Source organism: Staurois parvus, unplaced genomic scaffold (assembly GCF_062004578.1).
Source record: "Staurois parvus isolate SC_StPar_1 unplaced genomic scaffold, SC_StPar_1.0 ptg001642l, whole genome shotgun sequence".
NCBI lineage: Eukaryota > Metazoa > Chordata > Amphibia > Anura > Ranidae > Staurois > Staurois parvus.
In genome coordinates this window covers 874,768-901,191 of record NW_028319438.1, presented here as the reverse complement: position 1 = coordinate 901,191, position 26,424 = coordinate 874,768, and the positions used below count along the sequence as shown (strand labels likewise).

General features: G+C 41.5%; 1 protein-coding gene across 1 annotated transcript in view; it reads right to left on the bottom strand.

Moving 5' to 3' along the window:
* Window positions 1–10,591: 10,591 nt before the first annotated feature.
* LOC149434893 (NXPE family member 3-like) overlaps window positions 10,592–26,424 on the bottom strand; it is an 86,075-nt gene continuing 70,242 nt past the window's right edge. Inside the window, exons 4-6 of the mRNA XM_089663232.1 lie at window positions 22,202–22,272; window positions 20,050–20,265; window positions 10,592–13,113 (exon numbers count right to left, since the gene is read on the bottom strand). Coding sequence (XP_089519358.1) covers window positions 12,581–13,113; window positions 20,050–20,265; window positions 22,202–22,272 — 820 coding nt within the window. The 3' untranslated portion in view covers window positions 10,592–12,580. The remainder of the gene's footprint in view (window positions 13,114–20,049; window positions 20,266–22,201; window positions 22,273–26,424) is intronic.

Below are 26,424 nucleotides of genomic sequence, written 5' to 3'. Positions count from 1 at the left end.
CAAAAAGGCTACTTTAGGAAAGGCAGAACTGTTGGGATTTATTTGTGCCAATGGCCTTTACCTCATTCAAATTCACACACCCCACTAGTTCACATCATTTTCATTAAACTGCTGTTATTTATTTACCCTCTTAACTACCTGCCGACCGCAGATAGCCGAATGACGGTTGCACTGCGGCCGGCCAGTTCTGGGTGGACGTCATATGACGTCCTCCCAGAACGCGCTCTCCTGCACGCCCCAGGGGGCGCGCACCCGGCGATCTCCGTGATCGCTGTGTCCTACGGACACAGCTGATCACGTGACGTGGTAAAAGGCCAATCACAGCGGCCTTTTACCACGTGATCAGCCGTGTCCAATGACACGCTGATCACCGGGAAATGCAAATACCGGTTCTCAGCTGCACTTTCCTCACGCTGTCAGAGCGTGAGGAAAGTGCTGCCGAAAACCGGCAGTTGTCAGAGCGGGGATCGGCACTGATCATCAGTGCCCAGCAGTGCCACCCGCAAGTTCCGCCCACCTGTGCCCAGCAGTGCGCTCACCTGTGCCCAGCAGTGCGCTCACCTGTGCCCAGCAGTGCCACCCACCTGTGCCCACCCACCTGTGCCCAGCAGTGCCACCCACCTGTGCCCAGTAGTGCCACCCACCTTGCCCACCCACCTGTGCCCACCAGTGCCACCCACCTGTGCCCACCAGTGCCACCCACCTGTGCCCACCAGTTCCACCCACCTGTGCCCACCAGTGCCACCCATCAGTGCTGCCAGTCAGTGCCCAGCGGTTGTGCCAGTCAGTGCCGCCAGTCAGTGCCCAGCAGTGATGTCAGTGCCACCTATCAGTGCTGTCTATCAGTACCCATTATCAGTGTCACCTATCAGTGCCACCAATCAGTGCCGCATATCAGTGCCACCTATCCGTGACACCTCATTAGTGCTGCCTATCAGTGCCGCCTATCAGTGCCCTTCAGTGCTGCCTATCAGTGCCGCCTATCAGTGCCCATCAGTGCTGCCTCATCAACGCACATCAGTGAAGGAGAAAAATTACCTGTTTGAAAAATTTTATAATAGAAACAAAGAAACTTTTTTTTTTTCAAATTTTTTTGCACTTTTTTTGCTTATAGCACAAAAAGTAAAGTGCCCAGTAGCGATTAAATACCACCAAAAGAAAGCTCTATTTGTGAGAAAAAAATGATAAAAATTTCATATGGGTACAATCTTGCATGACCGTGCAATTGTCATTCAAAGTGCGACAGCGCTGAAAGCTGAAAATTGGCCTGGTACATAAGGGGGTATAAGTGCCCGGTAGGCAAGTGGTTAAGGACACTGCATATTGTGAAACTTGTTCTGGTGTGGATTCCACGTATCTGAGGAAGAGTATGTGTAAACTGTCAATTCAATAACTGTACATAGGATAAACACGGAACTTTGGTGAGTTGGAGTTTCTTTATTTACTTAAAAAAAGGCGTGAGAGTTAAAGTAAGTGCTGATTGAAGTGCAGTAGAGGAGCACAAACGTGCGTGACAGTGGTAGCAAACACTTAGCAAACCCACATGGAAGAAAAAATATATTTGAAATATATTTTACAAATATTCTTCCCAAATATATTGACATATATTTGAAATGCTACAATTTTGGCCGTATTCAACATATTTCAAAATATATTTCAAAATATATATATGCTGGCAGTCCCTCGGCTGCTTAGATCTGGTCTATATTGAGAACGCTTCCCAATTTTAACTGCAGCAGATTTTGACAGGTAGCACCGCCTGGCAAACTTGCCTACTGAGATCAGTATGACAATCAATCCATGATTGGATCACAGTCACGGTGTGATCCTGTACTGTAGAATTGTAGTTCAGCAATTAAAAAAAAATAAAAAAACAAAAACGGGTGTTGGTAGGCAGCAGTAGTGACTCCTGAATGCTTGCCAGCTGCCGTTTCCTGCCCTCTGAAAAGCAATCCAACACACATAGGGGTTTATTTACTAAAGCTGGAGAGTCCAAAATCAGACTCCCTTCTGCATAGAAACCAATCAGCTTCCAGGTTTCATTGCCAAAGCTTCATTGAACAAGCTGAGGTTAGAAGCTGATTGGTTTCTATGCAGAAGGGAGTCTGATTTTGGACTCTCCAGCTTTAGTAAATAAACCCCATAGTGTTTCAAAGGGTAGTGTAAGCATGGCTAAAAGAGCCCTAAGTATCCCAAAATACATGTCTCAGGATCAGCCACTTAGGTTCGTACCAAAGACTCCATTGAAGGTTGAAATCATACCCTCTCAATATCTATGTAACATGGACCAGTGTCACAGGACAGATGATTCTAAGTACCATGTTGTTGATTGCATCTGTGACAGCGGAGATTGCTACAATAAATATCTAATAAATGAAACCAATTATCCATTTAGAGATAATATATTCCAATATAGTACCGCGCTCCAATAAATCCTACCACATAAAATCGATTCTATAAAAAACTTCTATATATACCACAAATCATCAAAAAATAAAATCCATTCAGTAGTGCTAAAATATATGTGGAAAAAATTCCTTTCTGTAATCACCCAAATGAATACAGTATACAATATACCACAAAATGTTCCTCCTCTGTGATGGGTTAAATAATAATGTTCAAACAAAGTTGCACCATTAGTGCTAAAATATATGTGGGAAGAAAAAATATTTTTCCTTTTCTGTAATATAGTGTTAATCACCCAGATGGGTACAGCATTCAATATACCACAAGATATTCCTCCTCTGTGATGGATTAAATAATAATGTTCAAACAAAGCTGCACCCTGGATCTGTGTTAACAGCGTGAGCCTCTCTCTCCTCAGCACAGCCGTTTCATTAGATCATTCTCAGCTAGCTGCTTGACTTTATCCTCCATAGATGGAACATGAAAAGAAGGGAAAAGAAACATAGTGTCTTATCCGGGATTAAAGATATTTTAATGTGCGCTGATTTTACACTCACATTATTAAAGATACAATTGCGCTTTGTATAAAATGTATCCAGACCACGATAGGGTCAGCCTTGTAGGTGTGTCTGCCCTCAATGTGTATACTCGCTGTTCCTCTGTGGATGCGTGATGACGTCACCGCCCCTCCCCTACGCATTACGCTACAGGGACTCGTAGATTCCTCTGGGGGATGTAGTTTTGCATGCCACCATGCATAGAGTCAATCCATGGGGTGATGAAGTGATAGGCAAAGTTGTCCTTTGGATTGTACAAATCACTTCCCTAGCTATCCACTAGGTACAGCCTGATGCTGTACCTAGTCTCTGTTAGTTGGAGGCTAACCACACAGGCTTTTATCTCACTGCACTCAGATAGCATGTTGCTCCCCCAGTCAGTTCAGGCACAGATCAAGTTGGAGCGGTACTATATTGGAATATATTGTCAACTGATACACACCTAGAGAGGGTGAACGAAGTATCCTGCGATCTAATAAAATTATATATTACACCAAATTACACTATATTATATTTTTGATGTAAGTAAGAACCTTTCTAGTGGCTCACGAGTACTAATTAATTTTTTTTTAAAAATCCATTTAGAGATAAGTACTCTATAGTGGGTATACCAGCAAACCTCCAAGAATCAAAGCCCTCAAATCTAATACAAGGGTTTTCTTATGCCATATCAAATCCCGAAAGATGCCTGTGAATGTTTAAGAGGGATCCAACAAGGAGTGTTATGGAGAAGATACAACAATTGTGGCACTCATATTATTTCAAGTTGATTAGTACAGCCAACTACTGAGAATTCTGTACCAAGTTCTGAATTGTAATTGAAATTTTGATAATGAGTGGAAGGGGATAAGTGATATAAAATCAGAGAGAGGGTTTTGGAAATGACAATACCAAATGATTTAATTTGGAACACAGGTTTAGAATGGAAGTGGAGTAAGGGGTCACAAGCAGTGGTTGACTGACCATTCAAGCACTCGGGCACTGCCCCAGGGCCCAGGGTCAGTAGGGGGCCCCATGAGATTCCCCTTGTACCTTTAATAGGCTTTTTTGGGTGTGGGCGAGGAAACAGGGGCCCCATGATCCCCTATTGCTCGGGGGCTTCATGCGTTCTTAGTCACAAGGGGATCTACAAGCAACAGCATAGGCTTGTGCCAATTGATTTTTAAACCCCCAAATCTACCAAGTTTAGAGGAACACTGACATTGCAAAAATCAGTGCAAGAAACGATAGCCTTGTCTAGTCCCTTCATGTGGGGGACTGCAACCAGAGGCATGTTTACTACAAGGCAAACAAGGCATTTGCCTAGGGCGGCATCTTTCAGGGGGGCAGCATCGCTCCCTGGAAGAAGGGACTGAGGAAGGGACACATGCGGCAGAGGAGGCAGGAGAGACCCAAGAGAGGCTGCGGGCTGCTTGATGGTGTATGCAGAGCTCGACTCTCATTCCCAAGGATGCCCAGAGTTGTGAAGGTGAGTGTCTTTCTTTCTCTCACCAGGAGGGGGGGGCAGGGGTGTTGTTGGTCAATGTCAGGCTCTCTCCACGGGGGGGGGGGGGGGGTTGATTTTTGCATTGCCTGGGGCAGCATGAAACCTAAATATACCACTGACTACGACCCTTTGACTGTAAGCAAGAACACAAGTTGTCCATATAGCAGCTAAACCCCAACAGAAGCATTCGCCAATCCCATACCTCTTCATAATGGTCCAGATATGTTCCAATTTAATGCTGTTAAAGGCTTCAGCAGCATCTAATGCCAACAGGGTCCTATTAGGCTGCGTTCACACTTGAGAGTTTTGTAGCTTGAAGCTCAAAGCTCCAAAAAAGCTCACATTTAAAAAATCGATTGTTCTCTATGGTGCCTGTTCACGCCTGATCACTCAAACAGGCACCATAGAGAACAATTGATTTTTTTTAAGTTTGAGCGTTTTTGGAGCTTGGAGCTACAAAACACTCAAGTGTGAATGCATCCTTACTCATGACATGTACTGAAGTTTGCATATTGAGGAATATTGAGCCCTGTAGAAGTCATGTGTTAGCGTGACGTAACGCGTAGGAATAGAGCGTGGTGATGTCATTACGTTGGGACGGTAATCGCCATCTTGGGACTCCTTGTATGTACACCTGACTGTGGGTTACACAGTACATACCTGCTGGGTCTGTGACCCTTGTTTTTATGTGAGTAGCCATTTGGCTGTTTTTGACTTTTTTAAATACCGTATTTGCCGGCATATAAGACAACCCCCTACTTTTCCTGTTAAAATATATGGTTTGAGCTATACTCGCCGTATAAGACTACCCCTCTTCCAACACACACCAAATAAAAATGAAAAAACATCAGATTTGATTTCAATATGGTATGCTATTTCAGTATGGTATTCCAATGATGGGGTGTTATTCCTCCCACTGACACCAATGATGGGGCACGATTCCTCGCTCTGACACCAATGATGGGGCACTATTCCTCCCACTGATACCAATGATGGGGCACTATTCCTCCCACTGATACCAATGATGAGGCACTACTCCTCCCACTGACACCAATGATGGGGCACTATTTCATCCACTGACACTAATGATGGGGCACTATTCCTCCCACTGATACCAATGAAGGGACACTATTCCTCCCACTGACACCAATGATGGTGCCCCATCATTAGTGTCAGTGTGTGAGGAATAGTGTCCCATCATTAGTATCAGTGGGAGGAATAGTGCCCCATCATTAGTCAGTGGGAGGAATAGTGCCCCATCATTGGTGTCAGTGGGAGGAATAGTGTCCCATCATTGGTGTCAGTGGGAGGAATAGCGCCCCATCATTGGTGTCAGTGGGAGGAATAGCGCCCCATCATTGGTATCAGTGGAAGGAATTGCGCCCCATCATTGGTGTCAGTGGGAGGAATAGCGCCCCATCATTGGTATCAGTGGCAGGAATTGCGTCCCATCATTGGTGTCAGTGGGAGGAATAGCGCCCCATCATTGGTATCATGGTATCAGTGGAAGGAATAGTGCCCCATCGTTGGTATCAGTGGCGGGAAAAGTGCCCCATCATTGGTATCATTGGGGATAATCCGATCATTAGTACACAACTTTCGAGAGCCAATAATGACAGATCACGCAAAGTTACTCGAAGGGACAAACGGGAACAATTTTCTTGCATGATACCAAAACATGCGATTTCTTTTAATCAGTACAGTGTTTGCCCCCCCCCCCAAAAAAAAAAAATGGCACGCATGCTCAGAAACAAAAGAATACAATACAATACATTATATAATTTCTGAAGTTGTATCTGTTGTACGAGAATTTTCGTAACTTTAGTTATCACTTTGGATACGAGACTAACATGCAAAAAATAACAGGTGATCATTCGTTTGATATTCTCATCGTGTGTATGAGACTCAAGCCAATAGGGGAGAGCCATAAATTGTGGAGACCAGGGGCGGACTGACCATTTGGAAACTCGGGCACTGCCCAAGGGCCCAGGGTCAGTAGGGGGCCCCATGAGATGCCCCTGGTACCTTTTTTCATAGGCTTTTTTGAGTTTGGGCAAGGACACAGGGGCCCCATGATCCCCTATTGCCAGGGGGCCCCATGAATTGTCAGTCCGCCCCTGGTGGAGACTCAGTTCCTGCCTGCCAAAGAGAGTGATGGAGTTCTCCAGCAGTACATGAGGGGTGGGAAATGTATCTAAAGAGTTAGCAATGAAGTTTTTGGAATCCTCCAGAACTATTACATGGGTAGGTAGAAGGTTTGTAAGAAACTGAGCCAGCTATCGGAGAACCTCTGGAGAGTATGGGGGAAAGGTAAATAGAAGCAATAAAACAACCAATGTCATAGTACAGTAAAGAAAAACATTTACCTTTCCAATCAATCTCAACCTGCTAACAGGACAACGACATGCCTTTATGGATCAGAATAGACACTGCATGGAAGTATGAAGAATAGAATGAATGATATGTGTGCTCTACAAATATGTGTTCAAGAAAAGTGGTAGTTTCCTCAGTGGCATAAATCTCATGTAGACAGAATATGTGGGGGGGGGGGTAAAAAGAGTATACAATCAAACATTCTACGACACAATCCTAACTATCTGACCTGCCATTAGGGAACTTTAGCAATTCCTGTAAAGAAAACACTCAGACGTACATGTAAGGAGGCAGAATATCCACGTAGAGTCAATGGTCAGTGCAGTGAAGAAGCTGTCAAAGAATCCAAAAAGAGAGCTGCAAAGAGAAAACAAAAAAGGGGAACATAATGGCAGAACAAAGTTACACACATAAACATAACCACTAAAGCATTAGACTGTAAACACTTGTTTATCTCAGCCCACTGGTGGCATTGTGAGAGCTCCATGCTGGAGGGAACATGGCAGAGTGGCTAAGTGGTTAGCACTTCCTCCAAGCAGCACTAGGGTCATTGGTTCAAATACCAACCATGGTGCTGTAGAAGTGGAAAACCCACTCCTGTGCTTGGAGATGGACTCAATGTCATTAGGACCACATATCGAAATTCTTGGGATATGCATGAAAAAGGTACCAGGGGCATCTCATGGGGCCCCCTACTGACCTCTGGCCCTTGTTTCCAAATGGTCAGTCCACCCCTGTCCCTGGATCAATGTTGCCTAAAAATTTTATATTCTTTGTATCCAAGAAATAATCCAGGACTTTTTTTAAAGCAATCCACTGAGCCGGCCAGAACCAACTCTTGAGGGAGTCTATTCCACATTTTCACAGCTCTCACTGTGAAGAAACCTTTCCCTGTTTGGAGATAAAGGGGTTTATTTACTAAAGCTGGAGAGTCCAAAATCAGACTCCCTTCTGCATAGAAACCAATCAGCTTCCAGGTTTCATTGCCAAAGCTTCATTGAACAAGCTGAGGTTAGAAGCTGATTGGTTTCTATGCAGAAGGGAGTCTGATTTTGGACTCTCCAGCTTTAGTAAATAAACCCCAAAGTGTCCAGTACACAAATATTATTGATATATTTGGCCATTGCCATCCCAAGTTTGGGATAGTATGCAGTGTGACCCTTTTTTTAACCACTTGAGCTTCGGAAGATTTTACCCCCTTCATGACCAAGCCATTGTTTACTATTTAGCACTGCGCTACTTTTATTGGTAATTGTGCGGCAATGCAATGTTGTATACAAATTAAATTTACATCATTTGTTTCACACAAATAGAGCTTTCTTTTGGTGGTATTTGATCACCTCTTGCTTTTTTCATTTTTGGCGATATAAATGAAAAACATTTGCAAAAATGATGTATTTTCTACTTTCTGCTATAAAACATATCCAATAAAAAATGTAAAAAAATCAACTTTCTTCATTAATTTTGGCTAAAATGTATGCCTCTCCATGTCTTTGGTACAAAAAACCCCAATAAGTGTATATTGATTGGTCTGTGTGAAAGTTATACCGTCTACAAACAATGGTGTATATACTGGGATGATTTATTTTTTTTTATAACACATTATTATTATTATACAGGATTTATATATTATTATTATTATTATACAGGATTTATATATTATTATTATTATACAGGATTTATATATTAGTATTATTATACAGGATTTATATATTATTATACAGGATTTATATATTATTATTATTATTATTATACAGGATTCATATATTATTATTATTATTATTATTATTATTATACAGGATTTATATATTATTATACAGGATTTAAATATTATTATTATACAGGATTTATATATTATTATTATACAGGATTTATATATTATTATTATACAGGATTTATATGGCGCCAACAGTTTGCTCAGCGCTTATAATATAACGGGAGACAATACAGCAACAATACAGTTCAATACAAAAGGGATAGGAGGGCCCTGCACCTCGGAGCTTACAATCTAGGAGACCCATAAAATAGTAAAAGCAAAAATCCAAAAACTACTATGGCCGCGATAGTTTGGTAGGCAATCTGACATAACTGACGCTGACGGGAAATGACCGCCACTGTCATCTCTAGTGACACTAATACAGTAGTGATCAGTGCTAAAAATATATACTGTCACTGTACTAATGTGCCTGCCTAGGAAGGGGTTAACATCTAGGGCGATCAAGGGGTTAAATGTGTGCCTAACAATATTTAGTGTGTGTGCTGGTTTAGTAGGAAATGTGCCGGTTTTCACTCCCTGCTTTGCAACAAAGGGCTCCCTTCTGTCATTTGCTCAGCGGGTCCTGGCCATAATCATTGGCATTGCAAGCGGACCTGTAAGAAAGCTGCAACATACACGTACGTGATTGTGCCTGTACGAGCCGACCTGCTGCAGAAAATGTACTGCGGTGGGTTGGCAAGCAGTTAATGCATCTGCTGATTAAATGGAAGAAAAAAAACAGGTCATCAGCAGCATTACGATGTAAAAAAAATTTTTTCCCTCCCCCACCCCAAAGTTTTGCTACTTCAGTAAGGCTTTACAGCTGCTTTACAGACCAGGCATTGCCTACAAGCCAGCTTGAAATTTATAAGCTTTACTTTGTGAAGATCTCTACACATTTACTTTGACTTCTGTGCGGCTAGGCACTGCTGTGACACTTGCTGTGATATTTCACAGAGCCTGCGTTCTGAACTCCAGAGGCGTTTCAGGAGGTGCAGCCAGTACAGGAATCACTGCTTGCCAGGCAGCAAGGTACCATGGGATATGTAGTCCTGAGAAATCGAGGGCAAGCTGCAAAGCATGCGAATCCAGAAAGTTGTGGAAAGAGGAGACCAGCAGACAGGAGCATTCACAACATTTTTGTTGTGATTTTTTTAAGTAAGCTTCTATTGACTGGAGTTCGGCTTAAAAAAATCTCTGGATGCATTTTCTGACCAGCGGGCCACTGACAGGAAATGTCCCCGCCCATATGGAAGAAAAATATAATTGAAATATATTTTTAAAAAACTCTTCCCAAATATATTGACATATATTTGAAATGCTAAAATTTTGACCATATTCAATGTATTTCAATAAATATATATATATATATATATATATACACACACACACATATTATATATATATATATATATATATATATATATATATATATATATACACATACATACATATATATATACATATGGACATATACACACACTGCATGTTGAAATACGTTTTTATTACAAAATATATGAAAAATATTTTTTAAAATACATTTCAAATATACTGTATGTCTTTAAAAATGCAAATCTACATTTTTGGCATGCATTTACAAATATATGTAAAAAGGACTTTTTAATATGTTAAAAAAAATTCTGAAGGATATATAAGTAAATCTATTTTTAAAAATATTTTTAATATATTTTGTAATATATAAAAAACGCATTTCAACATGTAGAATTTTATATATATATATATATATATATAATTATATTTTGAAATATATTGAATGTAGTATTATATATATATATATATATATATATATATATATATATATATATATATATATAATTATATTTTGAAATATATCGCATACGGCCAAAATTGTAGCATTTCAAATATATGTCAATATATTTGGGAAGAGTATTTTTAAAATATATTTTTTTCTTCCATGTGGGCGATGGGGAAACAAATAGCAAAAAAGTAACAGATTCTAATCCTCTCTCATTTTAAAATAAAGAAAAAACATTTTGATTGCCTTGACTCTTTTTATTTTAAATAATCAAATATTTTATTAATTAAAAACTCTTTTTCCTACAAATACATTTACCATAGAAAAACATCACAATACAGAATCAACCACATCCATAAAACAGTGGAACAGAAATACAAAAATAATCCAAACTTACATATGTAAAACAGTGCACATATAATCTATTCCATTCCATTGGCCCAACAAATAATTTTCTTTTCTAACACACCCAACCTTCCTTCATATGTTCACCAATTCAGTATCAGACCAGGTAACTGAAAAAAAGTTTGCTTAAATCGTTACATTTGCTTAGAGCTCTTGTAAGCTAAAAATTAAACTGTTCTAACTTCAAATTTAAATTGACTGCCGATATCTATTCCCCCACTGTCGTTGGATTTGGAGAAATCCTGTTTTTTTGCTATCAATTTTCTAGTATGAAACAAAGCACCATGTAAAGATTTTTAAAGCATCACCTATGTACCATCATTTTCTGCCATTACATGCACAACCCCCTCTTTTATACTTTACCAAAAAAACGGGTATTATATTGTGTTTGTGTGCACTCAAATTAATTTTAGTGTATTTTTTCCTAAAAAAGAAATGCGTTCGATAAACAGCTGAGCAAATATCGTGTGACATAAAAAAAATTGCAGCTGCCACCATGTTATTCTACAGGGCCTCTGCTTTCAAAAAATATATCATGTTTAGGGGTTTAAAGTAATTTTCTAGCAAACAATGCTAGAAAATCCAGTGCCAACCATGTCATCCAGTGATGTCCTAGGTCAGTCATGATGAGTGATGCCTTACCAACATGTAGACCCGTACCACAGTGCTCATCCTGTTCCTCCTTGCACAAAGGAGAAGATACCAGTCCTGCTGATAGGTTAAGGACCTTCAATGGCCTTTCCAGCTCTCCTAGAGGAACTGCCTGTCTCCTGGAATCTCCTCCATGATCTTGAGACTGTGCTGGGAGACACAGCAAACCTTCTGGCAATGGCACGTACTGATGTGCCATCTTGGAGGACTTGGATTGCCTGTGCAACCTCTGTAGGGTCCAGGTATCGCCTCATGCTACCAGTAGTGACACTGACCCTAGCCAAATGCAAAACTAGTGAAAAACAGAAAAGATGAGTAGGGAAAAAATGTCAGTGGCCTCCACCTATAAAACCATTCTTGTTTTGGGGGTTGTCTCATTGTACCCCATAAAGTGCACCTGTTAATTTCATTAATACCAAAGCAGCTGAAACTGATTAACAACCCCCTCTGTGACTTACCTGACCAGATCAATATCCCAGGAGTTTCATTGACTTGATGTTATACTCTGAATAAAAAGTGTTCCTTTAATTTTTTGAGCAGTGTATTTTGTTACCCTAGTCTTACATTTTAGATGTGATATTATCACACATTACATCACCTTCTCAAACCAGTTTCAGAAACACTGAAAAGTGACAGAGGTATTGTAACATATATCTTGTAAACAAAATGAAACTATCAGAAGATATAAAATGATGGACCCTCCAGGGAGACACTGCATAGTTATCAGCAGCATTGGAAATCTTTCTTGGCCACACTATGCCATCACTTCACCAGTGCAGGATTGTCAAAAGGTGAAAAACATTGCCATTGAAACCAGAAGAAGCACAGTAAATGAAGTCCATCTAAGATATGTGGTTACCTAAAAGCCTAAGTCCTGCATAGACTGACCATTATATTTTGATTACTGAGCAAAATGTAGACAGTGTCAGGGTAGAAAAACCTGTCCCTTGCTAGGATGCTGAAAGGTAGGACCCTTGCTGTCTATGTGAAAGCAGTGGTGTCTCTGTAGTGGTCCAACACATCAGAGCAGGAGCTCTCTGAATACACACTTTAAAACAATATAAAAAACTGCCTGGATGCCAGGCTTTATATACTAATCTGAGTTTTCAATTCAAGTTTAACAGATATCCAAGCAAAGAATAAAGAACAAGAGGACATAATCGTATCAATCATGTAGGGCATATATAGGACAACATAAGGTCCACCTCATTCCTGATGACTGGCGGACCTGGGTGGATGTCGTCGGGCAGGTAGTGACAAGACGACATGTCCCAGGCATCTATAATAGTGACATCCATTCCTTTAAACATGGCCCTCAGTAGAATGTCCAGCTGAAGGGACAACCAGTCACTGCCATATATTGACTTATAACCAGTGTTGGCTGATTTAATGATCACAGTCGTCTTGGGACTACGGAAAAGTAGAGATGAAATTGCTTGACGAACTCTCTCCAGCCTCTCCAAATAAACTCTGACAGGGTAAGTGGTAAAGTGAGCCCACAGGGTCAACACAATAACAGTATGAGGTCCACCACCAATTCCAGCTAAATGGGCTGCCTCATAGTGCAAGTCAGCCATCATGGTCTTTGTGGTCCTCAAGGGAAGTCCATGAGCACGCCATCGTAAAGCCAATCCAACGTTAGTATCAACAGCAAGAAGTGGACCCGATTGGTAGTTACTGTGCAAATCAATCGTCCTGAGACCTAGGTGAAAGACAAAAATTTGGTAACTTAAGCATCCTACAGGCTTGTTTTCAGTTTGAACACATTACACTGTTCAACAGGTAAAAAGTTTTGGGCATAAAATTAGCTAATCTTACATAATTTTGGGGTGCTGAAAACGAAAATGACCCTAAAAAATGTTGATTGGCTCTAGTTTCCATGATATATTCACCCATCTAATGACGTAAGCCATTCAAAATTATGATGCAACTTCAGCTGCATATTGCGCAATTGATACTGGTGACCAATAGAAAATTGCATGTATACTGAGATGATGCAATATTAGCCTTTAATTGCATCACTTCACTGCATAAAAGCTGCAGTATCTGTAGCTGATTGTAGTTCGTCTTTACATTTCGTTTTATGCTTCTATAGGCTACTCAGTAATGCCTCGAACTTGTGTGAATAAAGCAGATAATTTCTGCTATATCTGCGGTGAAATAACTTTTATCTCACAAAAAAGGAGGATAACAGGAATGATTAAGAAAGCCTACAACTTGTATTTTGGCTGCAAGATAGGAGACCAGGACAAGAGCTGGGCACCACATATATGCTGCAATTCTTGTGGGACGGCACTGGAGCAATGGTTGAATGGAAAAAAGGCATCTATGCCTTTCGCTGTGCCAATGATTTGGAGAGAGCCAACAGATCATGTTAGTAATTGTTACTTTTGTATGGTGCCTCCAATTGTAAAAGGGCTAAATAAGAAGAAAAAGTTATCTGTGCACTATCCAAATATTCCATCGGCAATACGTCCAGTTCCTGATGGAGAGGGGCTACCAATTCCTAAAGCACCAGAATCCTTCGTGGTTGAGTCAAGTGAGGAAGAACCTGAAGCGTGTAGTCATGTGCAGTTGTAAGAGATAGCCCTTTCCTCGAATACAAGAGAAAAGCCAAGAGAAGCAAAACCGACACAAACTGAAGACAAAACTAGTGAGAATCCTAAGTATTAAAATGATTCAACTTAGCTTATGGCTATAATTTTTCTTGGTAATCCTATGCAATATATTATGCCATTTAGGCTTTGTTATGTAGTCAATATCACTTGCTTTATATTTGTGGAAAGACATCTATCTATATAATTATTGTGCATTATGTAGTCATTACGCCTATAGTAGAAAACTTTCCGTTTACAGAAAAACTAGAGCCAATTGACAAATTTCATTGTTATATTTGAACTCAGAATGTGAAATTCATTAAGAAATGGATCCTTTTGTTTCCAAAACTGGCAAAAAATAAAAATTTGTTGAACAGTGTTATCGGTAATTTCATCCATGACCCTCTATGGCATCTGCATGTTCTAACAACATGTTCACTATGCTGTACCCTGTGACTTTGCCAACAAAACCAAAACTCAGAGTCATTCCAGTATAATGGTTGAAAGCTTTGCAAAATCAAGAGCAATTTGTTGAATTATTACACATGTAGCGCAGACCACAAATTAGTCCCATTGTTTGCCCCAGGTTCTATTCCCTATTGGGTGCATGGCAGCCTGGCACACAGCAGCTTCTCAGTCTCTTCACTCATTGGCCAGACAGAAGTTTCTTTTTTGCTTTTATTGGTTGAAAAACTGGGATGGCTGATAGGGTGAGCCTTGGGATACTCCAGAACTAGTGCAACTTGAGCTGAGGACACTTTTTAACAGAATTAACTCCTTCAAAGAAAGCCTCTAATAGTAGAAGAAGTGGACATTCAGTATCAGGGGGATCCTACAATAGAAACAGCCTCGAGCCAGCAAATTCTGGAACAGTCTCTCACAAAAAAAGAACCTAACACAGCAACAGTCTCTCCAGGATCTCTCTCTGGCCTTTATTCACTGTGCTCTGTTTACATGGATGCCTCCTCCCAGTATCAGCCAGATCCTGTACCGTAAGATTCCTGGCCAGATACTCTAAAGACCTTGCTCCAGACTGTTCTATTGCCGTCGACGCGTTGCATCACGTGACCCCGTGACTTCCTCAGGACTCAGGAAGTCACGGGGTCACGTGACGCAACGCGTCGACGGCAATACGTGGTGACGCACTTCCGGCGCGGCGCCATCTTGGTATACCCTTCAGCCACACGCTTACACCCATGGTATGGGAAACAGCCTGTATTTCATCTGGCAAATGTGAGTGTACTATACATTTATTTCCTGGCATTTATTAAAACGGTTTTACACTATGGAGGATGTCTTTTGCTTCCTTTATCCTATTGGGGCTTGAGCTGGGGTCCATCCTGCTCAGCTTACCTCGGAGGATACTATAGGAGAGGTGGAAGCTGTATACTGGGGATATACTAAAGAAGCCATCCACTCAAGAGGAAGCATACCTTGATTCAGTGGGGATCTGTTAAAGCTCTGTGGCCCTGCAGGGTCGCAGGGAGGAGGTGAGAGGCCATTTCAGCTGGTTTTGGATTGCACGTGGTGGTGTGCGGGCCCACATACAGTCCATGGACTCTGTTTGAGTGGAGAGTATTGATACAGGATCACTGCACTTTATATTTATATATGTGCACTGTGTGCAGGGGTTGCACATCTGTTTTCCATCTTTATCTTGTTAGTATCATCACGCACATATATGTATTTCCTCTTCACGTTTATACAGGATCCCAATATTATGCTATATGTCCTAAGGTACTGATGCTATAATTGTGTGTTTTAGCGCTACATCATTCTTTATTATCTTCCCCATATTTATGCACGCCTCAGCCCCCGGCTTATTACTCTCCAGACTAGGGATTGGCTGATACATCATAGATATTCAGGCTGCCCATTTGGTTACTCCACATCTATGTTCCAGAACCTCCCAGAGAGTTCTGGAATGCAGGGAGGAGTAATCAAACTTGCTACAGAGTAGCCAACACTAAATATTCCTAACCTAGCAAACTAACTAGGAGGGTGCTACACACATAATCATACAAACCCTAATCACATTAAAAATTATTTTTTAATTTGTAAACCCCACACAGTATAATGGATGAGACCACTAACTACAATCACTCCCTGTCAGTGTTCCCAATTGAAATAAATGGTGCAATGCTGTTTCCAAAGCAAATCACAAATTAATAATATGAGCCTCAGGTTGCTATGATCAATACCACAACCATCACAGCAAAAATAGGCAAGATGTCATACCTACAGACAACAAACCTATAAAGTATAAGTTACCATACGCATTGGAGAAAATCCTATTTAAAGGATTCACATGTATTATGGCAAAAGGCAACTTCCGCAAGATTTGCCCCTAAGACCTGATCTGCAAAATGCGGAGGTGACTAACACCATTGTTTTTATTTCTATGAGGTTTCCTATTGCCAAAGTTCTCAACACTGTCTGTGAAAATAAGAAGCCCATAGCTGGCGGTAGTGGTCGGGAGCAGATAGAAGAGAGCAGGGTAGTGAACAGTGCCAGTAAATGATGGGAAACCATTCATACCCCTCTAGTGCATTACAGGTCAGGTTCTTTTGGATATACCAGAACAAACATGCATCCCTTTAATAACTTCATACCAGGGTCAAGAACAGTTAATGTAACTTTTACTGAAGAACTTTAGCAGTACAGTTCAATATGAACAGTTCCATGCTCCTATTGGCATACCTTCTACAGATGATAGTGCCTTTAGGCAAAGTCCACATCTGGTGATCCTCTGGAACCCTCAGTGGCTGCAGCAGACTGCAGAATGCAGCAGTCCCTCCTTCAAGCTTGAGTCTTGGTGGGAAAGACGAGCAACAAGTGCCCCGGGCCTCAGCCTTCCCCCTTTTTATACCACAGGTAGGCTGGCTAAAGCCCAAAAGAGCCTGCAAACTAGGAAAAGCCAAAAATACCCCCTTCCTCCACCCAGCCTGGGCCAGTCACTAACTGTAAGCAGAACCCAACCTGCTTACAAGCGTCAGCTTGTTTGTTAACAATGTCATATGATCACTATGACATAATAATGATGACATGATTGAAAACCATTCTGATTCCCAATCACTGAGAGGGCTGCTGTCAGTCCTACAGAGGAAGCATCTGCTTATGTGGCTCCTGCTCACTTCACGGCTGCCTGCTTCCTCCACTGCTGGTCGGCTTGATGCACTCTGATGCTCTGGGATGGTGGGTAGGGAAGCTCAGATTGTGAGAAATAGCTTGCCAACCCCAGGCATGTGCTTCCCTGGTTTGAATTTGCGGGCCACATCAGAGAGCTCTGCAAGCCACAGGTTTAGCACCCATGGAGTACAGGGATTATGAGTATATAACATACAAAAGGGTACAAGGGCAAGGAGAACGTAACACACAGAGTGTAGGAAGGCTCATTACAGGGCTCCATACTGATGACGTCCCACCATGGTTAGTTTATTCTATCTGGATGGCTTACTGACAGTTCCTACTTATCACCATACAACGCTGATGTGTTTTACCCCCATTGGGCTTAATTGGAGGAGGAGGTGGAGGTCACCAGGATGGGGGCATATTTATACACAGCAAGTGAATGAAAGCAATTACAACATCAAAACAAGCCAATTCTTCCAATGAAACAGTGGAAATTTGATCAGATAAGCCCCCAGAGTGATTTTGTAGGAAATATCATACCCCTGCAAATGCTAAATCCACTACAAAGCCCCTCAGAACAAATGTCTTAGAAATTACTGCGTATAAGATTTAAAAAAATGTACAGATGTGTGAGAAAACATACATATATAGTTGTAAATATGATTATTCATCGACTCAAACCATCGGTCCATGTGGTCAACCAGCATGTTTAAATATACTGTAAGTATACATGAATTTGGTCTGATTGTTAATACATGGACCTAGACAAAACTATTTTAAAATTGAATCCATTGATTGTTGTCCCATACTGTATATCTATCTATCTATCTATCTATCTATCTATCTATCTATCTATCTATCTATCTATCTATCTATTCAGTTGTATCCAACCCTTGGTGATTGCATGGACTGTCACTCACAAGCAACTTCTTCCATGAATTCTCTTAGCAATTATTTTACAGGGTAGGTTGCCAGGTCTTTCCCCAAGCCCTACCATGCAGGAGATCCCACATGGCCAGGGATGAAACTAGGATAATTTAGACAGGAGCCAATTAACCTACCAGCATGTTTGTGGAGTGTGAGAGGAACCCGGAGCACCCGGAGGAAACCCACGCGAACACAGGGAGAACATGCAAACTCCATGCAGGAGGTCCTCAACAATATTATAAATCAAAAAGCTACAGCAGGTGGGACGCTACGCAGCAGGCGCCACGAGGGGCCCCGGAGGCCATCTTGATTATACACTTGGTCAGTACATTGGATCTCTTGTTACCTCTGCTATTATGTATGCCTGTTTACTGAATACATACCTTAAGGATATTACACTATGTGGCTCTCTCTGTTTGTTTGAGTTCTTTTGAGAACCAATCAGGTTTACAGAGCAGCCACATCTACCTAAACTCTAGTGTGACAGCACCAGGCAGTGAGAGTAACGTGACCAGATCTGACCAGACCAGTTGGATGACACCAGATGTTCAGTGGTCTCTATACAAATGCGCATTAAGATTGAGTATCTGGTGAGTGTGCAATCTTTACATTATCCATCACCTTTTTTACGGTTCCACATATTGGACGTCTGAAGATCGTCTGAGATCTCATGAGCACTCCAGTTTGGACTTATTGATTTTATCAACACTTCCTTCACTTCATAGTGGCCTTTTTTGTGTGCACATTGTTACTGTGTTTTCTTTTTAATATTTTAATTTTTAAAATTTTGATTTATAATATTGTTGAGAATTTCATAGCGATGCATCCTCTTTTGTCTCTGTGTTTTTGAAGTTTTTATATGGTGCCTTTTGGTGTACAGCTGCTGTTTTACTTTTATATAAATTTAAGCGGTCACTTATTTTGTTTTTACATTTTTCCATGCAGGAGGTGCCATGGTTGGGAATCGAACCCATGATCCAATTACTGCAAGGCAGAGGTGCTAACCACTAAGCCACTGTGCTGCCCCTACTGTATATAGACCATATAAATAATAACTATCTATTCATGTGCCAGATCCCTCACGAACTACATAAAGCCATATTGTGTTATAGATATTACCATTCTAAGGGATTAACCTTACAAGACCTTGAATTATGGAAATTGGTATTGCTAAAATTAACATTACAGAATAATGACATTGCAAAAAAGATGTTCCCCTGCCAGGACTGACAACTCATGGGGCCCCCGGGCAATTGGGGATCATGGGGCCCCTGTGTCCTTGCCCACTCTCAAAACACACCCAAAAAAGCCTATAAAAAAGCTACCAGAGGCATGTTATGGGGCGCCCCACTGACCCCAGGCCCTCAGGCTGTGCCCGACTGCTCGAATGGTCAGTCCGCTCCTGCCCCCTGCCCAACCCTAATAAAATATATATCCTGAATCTGTCCCTTCTTGAAAATATATGGCAAAAGTCCAAAATGAAGTAATAATTTGTGGGCAGGTGGGTAGATCAATAGGATCCCAAGAAAAAGGTGAGAAACATATTGTAACAAGGAGGTGCAGAATATACTTACCGTACCATAAAATAAATATACTGATCGTGAAAAAACTATGAGAAAAATGAGTATGTATACCAAAACATGTCTATTTGAGAGGGAGGTATGGGTATTCTTATTTATGGACAACCACTAAGAGGGGAGTTTTCATTCTTAACACTGTTATATCCCATTCAAAATTCATCTTCTTGTGGATGTGGGTGTCTAATCAAAATATCCAGTAGACCTCCCTTCTACTCAACAGTGAGAAACGTCACCCCCCTCGAACATGAGAGTCTGCTTCAGAGTTTCCTTCTTTTAAAATGCATCCCTTTGTTAGTTAAAATAATCGCATCTATGGCCCGATAGAAACCACCCTGATCAGAACGAAGAGATAATCTCTTTTGTAAAAGTTGAAAATGAAAATACATTAAAATAAAATCATACTTGGTATGAAGTTCAACAAATACTCAAACCACTGGCGTAGAGTTGAATCTCCAAACATATGGATGTCTTTCCCTCTAAGGCATGCTAATGCATCATTTGGCTTTGGAAAATGTCTTGACTTGCAGGTCAGGGATGTCCAGATGTCATTGTAGTAATACCCAGAAGGTTGTGGAGATTCTTGGCCAGGTCTACAGGCTGGGAGTGTGGAAGTGAGGTCTGTAAGAGGGTGAGAGAATATATAGTTTGCTGGTGGTCCATAATCTAGGTATTTAAAGAGGGTTGATCTTATATATTAACAAAAATTAAAATCCATAATAAAGTATTCATTTGCAACATTCAGGAACTTCTCCTGGACCATTACATTACCATTTGCGCAAAATTTGGTTTGCTAAATCAAAGTATATCATAAGCCATATGCCATATGTATCATGGAGGAACTACTGATTGTGCCAGTGTCTCAATGATGCCACTCTTGTGAAACGCGTTCACACTTTACTATCCTCTCTGTGGTAGGCACTGTACTGATTTAATAGATGCTGATTTTTTTGATTGATTAGGGGTGCTGTTTACTCCAGTTTCATCATTTTTATTATTGTTATAATAAAAACATTTTTGTGATTTTATATATCTATGTGTTATTATATGTTACACTAATATTTGACCTCCTGGTTGACATCCTTGACAATCCCATGTTTTCTACAACGCTTTCCTTCTTATCTTAGTTATTTGTGATGAACTGACCACTATAGTCTTCATCAGAAGGCGTGTAGAGTGACAACACAGGAGCATAATTGGTAGACAGGGACACGGCATGTCACCTTATATCAATGCTTGATGGAAGGATCACAAAGTATGATCAGTTGACGGTTAGGTAAAACAATTTTTTTCTCTACAGCTTTTGTTACATTGCTTACCTATAATGAACAATATCCAATGATGCATAGGCTGCTGGATCCTGTAGAAAAGATCAATGCAGGGTTGCCCTGTCCTCTTCCTTCTACTGAACTGAAGAATAGGAGAGGGCGTATCTCCTTCGGGTCATCTTTAGAGACCCGAAGCTATTAACTCCCACAGTGCAGGAAGAGGATAGGGCAGCCTTGAGGTGAAGATTTCTACAGAATCCAGCAGTCTAAACTTCATGGGTTATACTTCATTACAGGTGCATAATATAACTAAAGCTGTATAGAAACAAAATGTGTTTTTAACTGATCTTCAACTTTAAATCTCAGATAAAGTTTTAGCAATCAGGTTTGCATACACAGTACTTTAAAAGGCCAGACAAATCCAGTTCCAGGGTGGGGCTGTGATTACAATTACTGGTTGCTTCTAAGAACACAGAAAGACTCCACCATTGCAAATGTTTCCCCTTGTGGTCCAATTATCTGCCTGCCTAGAGGACTAATCTGCTGTCCTACTAACGGTTAGCCAACAGCTAGCTAACAAAACTGACAGAAGCAGCGTTGTGTTTAATTTCTAAACCTAATTTACTTCTGTGAACAGCTCTGTAAAACTGCAATATAATCACATAAAATTAAGTTACAATATGCTTGCAAATATGTCTCTCACAAATGCTTACAATATATACACTTCTTACATACAGCTACCTACTAATCACATTGTACACATTGAAATGCGAACTCACAATGAAAGAACTTACAGGCATATGTGTATCAAAGGGAGAATGGAGAAAACCTGCACTGGTCTTCTTCTAGAATCTGCAATGGAACTGCAGTGGTGGATGGAATATATTTATTTTTAACAAACATGAGACACTTCCTGTTCTTTATTGTTAAGGGTGCAATTGCAGTGAATGCCCAATAGATGAATCCTTACTCAACACAATGATAATATACAGAATAACTATAATGACACTAAATTTCCCTTCTCTAGTTTACATTATGTAGAAACTGTTGGATTAACGAGATTGACGCTATATCTTGACGGTGAAGGGTGGATGAGGGAATATCTTGCAGAAGGAATCCTCAGTAGATAGAAAAACACAGTTTGAATGTTCCCATTCCAGGAGCCATGTATTAATATGGAGGTTTACTTTTGTCACTCACTGTAGCTGTTTTGCATTAATGTCTGACACATCGGGTTAGTCCATACTAAGAAGAAAATGTCTTTATATCAAATATAATGGAAGGCTTACCCAATGAGGATTTATCTGCAATGATGTTGATTTGAGGAACCGATCCCAATATCTTCTTGTCAGTCTCAGAGCTGTGGAAAGCGAACGTTTTATTAGCAACTTTAGCTGTGCCACCAACCAAACTGAAAGGGTCTGGACACAATTATTAGCATCCCCAAGGAATAATTTCTGTTGAATAGTTTACAATATGATTGTTAACAGAAAATGTAAAGTTTCTTTTTTGTGTTTTTCTGCCTTCTTTTAACATCCTCCATGAGCTTCCGAACCTCTCATTTTCTCCGTTTCCTCCATTTGTTTGCAATAAGCAGAGCACATTAGTTGCGGTCATATATACTCCTCTATGCACCATACACATCCCATCGTTCATAGTCCTTTTAGGAAACAAGCAAGAGAGGGTAGCTACTTTCCTACATACAATGGGAGAATGGAGAACAAACATAGCCACCCTCTTATACAGCCTTTTCAACCTTTTTAACATGGTTCTTTTTGTTCTCAGGAAGCCCCTGCTAATAATTGCTACATCCAAAACTCATGGTACATTAGCATGATGGTAACAGGGCAGAATGCCCATTACATTGCTGGTCATTGGGAATGTAGTGCCCTCTAGTGTACATAGTTTGGTAAGTGTAGTTGGAGGCTTGCTAGAAGCCTGGGTGTGAGACAGAGGGTTTAATTCAGGTCAGGCTGGAGGTCTCTACACATCAGTCCTCTGGTACCTCCCCCTGCTCTAGAAGCTTGGAGATGCTTCTAGAAGTCAGTAAGAGGAGGTGAGAAGGGGTTGGTCTTCATATTCACGGACGTCTGACCAATCACAGGCAGGAGGCCTGGCAGTGTAGCAGATCAGCCCATATATATGACAGAGCCTGGCCAGCAGGGGAGTTGGGTGGAAGATGGGTGTCTGAGGTGCTGCTGTGTAGCCTGGGAGGGGGCCCCGGAGAAAGAGGTTTCTGCCTCCAGTCTGGAGGTTGGAGGAAAGAGGAAAGCTGAAAGAAGGAGCTCCACTGCCCTGCAGTCCACCAGGGAAGGACAGCATTCCTGGATAGCCTGGAAATGAATCAGTCCAGCAGAAGACCTAAAAGCTGTTCTATCCACAGCTGTAGGACAAGAATAATATGAGTACCTCTACACCCCCAGGGCCTATAAGGGAAAAGTCTGCTAGATGCAAGTTCTTGGCAAGTCTTCAGGGGACAGTTTATTGCTTACCCAAACCCTTGCCTTGGGATCAGATATCGTGGCCAGGTGGGCTGGTATTTTTTCATTAAGAAGACTGAGAGCTCCTACTCAGGGAGGACACCAGGCTCCTAGGAGGGGATCACTTTGCTAAAGACTGTTGCTTTTCCAGAGGGAATACAGTCAAGTATCTGTTATCGCAGTGTGCCAGAGAAAGAAGTTGTCCTCAGTTTTGCTGCTCTGCGAGTCAAGTTGGGCATCTCATATACCCTTTTTCCCTACCCGACCCGGGTCAGCAGCCAGCGTTCATTGTGATTGACTATGGATCCACTTCTGGACTTTTGTTTTGTCCTTTTGTTTTTTTCATAAAGGACTTTTCAAAAACTGGTGTTGTGTTTATTTCTAACTTTTTAATTTCCGGTAAGTCTTTTTTTTTTTTACGTTCAGCTGTCAGTGAGGAAACCACTGACAGTTGATGAGTCATCGGTTGTTAACCACTTCCCGTCCGGCCGTTGTATATAAACGGCCAGACGGTGGCAGTGCAGGGTCGGGTGGCCGTTTATAAATGGCCTCCCCGCACCCTGCTTCTGTGCTCTCCCTGGGAACGCGCAGCACCGCAATCCAGTGCCCGCTGTGTTCTCTGGACACAGTGGAACATCGATCGTCGGACGGGACCTCTGTGCGAAGTCCCGATCATGTGATCACTGATTGGCCAATCAGTGATCACATGCTGAGTAGTAAGCAAGATGTCACTTTTGACATCATTGCTTACTGCGTATGAAATCTGTGAATGATCACAGAGGTCACATGGTACAGGGCTATTCACAACAGCTTTGTACCATGTGACAAGCTGTGACCAATCACAGCTCACACAGTAGTTTTTAATGGCTGCAAGAATGCAGCCAGAGAGAAGGAGAAATTATTGCTTTTATAGCCTTTATGGGTGTAAAAGCAATCAGTGTAAAAAAAAAAATATTCATCACCCCCCCCCCCCGCAAGTAGTACAGTGTGACACTGTACTGCTAGGGTGATAGTATGTTAAAAAGAAACATAAATAATAAAATATAAAAAAAAAATAAAAATGTCAAATTTTTTTTTTTCAAAATTATAATTTTTGGTGATAAACTAATTTTGGTGTTGCAATTGTCATTCAAAGTGTGATAGCTCTGAAAGCTGAAAATTGGCCTGGACAGGAAGGGGGTGAAAGTGTCCGGACTTGAAGTGGTTAATACTTGCATCTTACATACATCTTTGATGTGATGGCTGCATTAGGTTTCTTGTTTAGGCTTTCTTTTTTCTATTTTCATTAGCTGATCCAGACAGTAAGTCTGTTGTTTTTTCAAAAACACATGCTCTCCAGCAGAATGTATAGGTTTACATGGATGAGGCAAACCATTTAACATTGACAGAGTGTGCTTAAAGTGATTATCTTTTATTTATTCATGTAAAACCTTTATCCCAAAAGGGATAAGAGCTTGTTCTGTTGAAAAATAACAGACTTACTGGCAGTATCACAAGGTAAAAATAAAGTAAAGAAAGTCTAATAAATGAAAAATAATGTGGGCATCATATCTAAGAATTGGTAAGCTGCAATATTGTAAATGTTAGCTTTTGGGTTTAATATTCCCTTAGCCACTTGCCGTCCGTCCGCTGTATATAAACGGCCAGACGGTGGCAGTGCAGGGGCGGGTTGCCGTTCATAAACGGCGCCCGCCATTTTGGACTGTGCACGCGCCCTCCAGACACAGTGGAACACCGATCGTCGTACGGGACCTCCCGTGTGAGCTCCCGATCATGTGATCACTGATTGACCAATCAGTGATCACATGAAGAGTAGTAAGCAAGATGTCACTTCCTGACATCATTGCCTACTACGTGTGCAATCTGTGAATGATCACAGAGATCACATGGTACAAGGCTATTGTGGTGGGCAATCTGGCACTAACTGACACTGGGTGGTAACTGTCTAACTGACACTGACATCACCAGTGACATTAATACTGTACAATACACTGTCACTGTACTAATGACACTGGCTGAGAAGGGGTTAACATCTCGGGTATTCAAGGGATTAAATGTGCACCTAACAAGTGTTAATTTGTGTAATGTGTGCTTCTTTTTATGAAGAGAGAAGAAACAGATCATTCCTTCTTACAGAACCCTGTGTTGATTGTCAACACTGGGATCTGGGCTGTGAGTGGATACAGTCAATCAGCAGGTCCCAGCCATGAATCAATGGGACCTGCTGACAAACGCCTGCTGTGTACAATCACAGCAGGAGTCAGAGGGCCGGGGTGCACGTGTGCGCCCTGTACCGGAAAGGGGCCAGCTATGTACAGATTTGTTGCTGTGCCTGTACAGGCCACCCGTCTGCAATACATTGCAAGCAAGTGGTCCACAAGTGGTTAAACACTACTAGTTGAGGCCAGGTGTGCAGCTGAAGCAAGTCTACACTACTGTGCTAAACATTGTCTAGATGTCAGGAATGGATTCACCACTGGTGGTGGGACTCACCTGCCGTGTGGGCTGCAGTACCAGTGCTGGCCAGCGGGTGCTCTCAGCAACCAGAAGCTCACTCCTGCAATCAGCCATCACCTGAGGCTGATTGCAGGAGGTGTATTTAAGGAATGACCAGACCTGCAGTCAGTGCCTTGGTGTATGTTTCCCATGAGCCCCTGTACCTTCTATCCTGTGTTCCTGTTCTGCCTATCTGATTTGTTGCTGACTCTGCCTGATCCTGACCTCTGCTGACTTCTCCTGCTTGATCCCTGGCTCGTTTGACTACCTCTCCTGGACATCCCTAATCGGATCTGAACTCCTGTTACCGACCCTGGCGAGTGACCCGACTACTCTTCTGCCTGCTGCCTAGTACCACGCTGACCCGCTGTTACCGACCCGGCCCATCTGACCACGCTAATTACTCTGCCATCCATCCATCCTGCACGGATCCAGCCATCCCGGCTCACACCTTCTGCCTCTTACATCAGGCTCTCTACCTGCATATACCTCTGGTGGTACCCTCTACCACGAGCAGGTATACTCAGGGGCCGCGA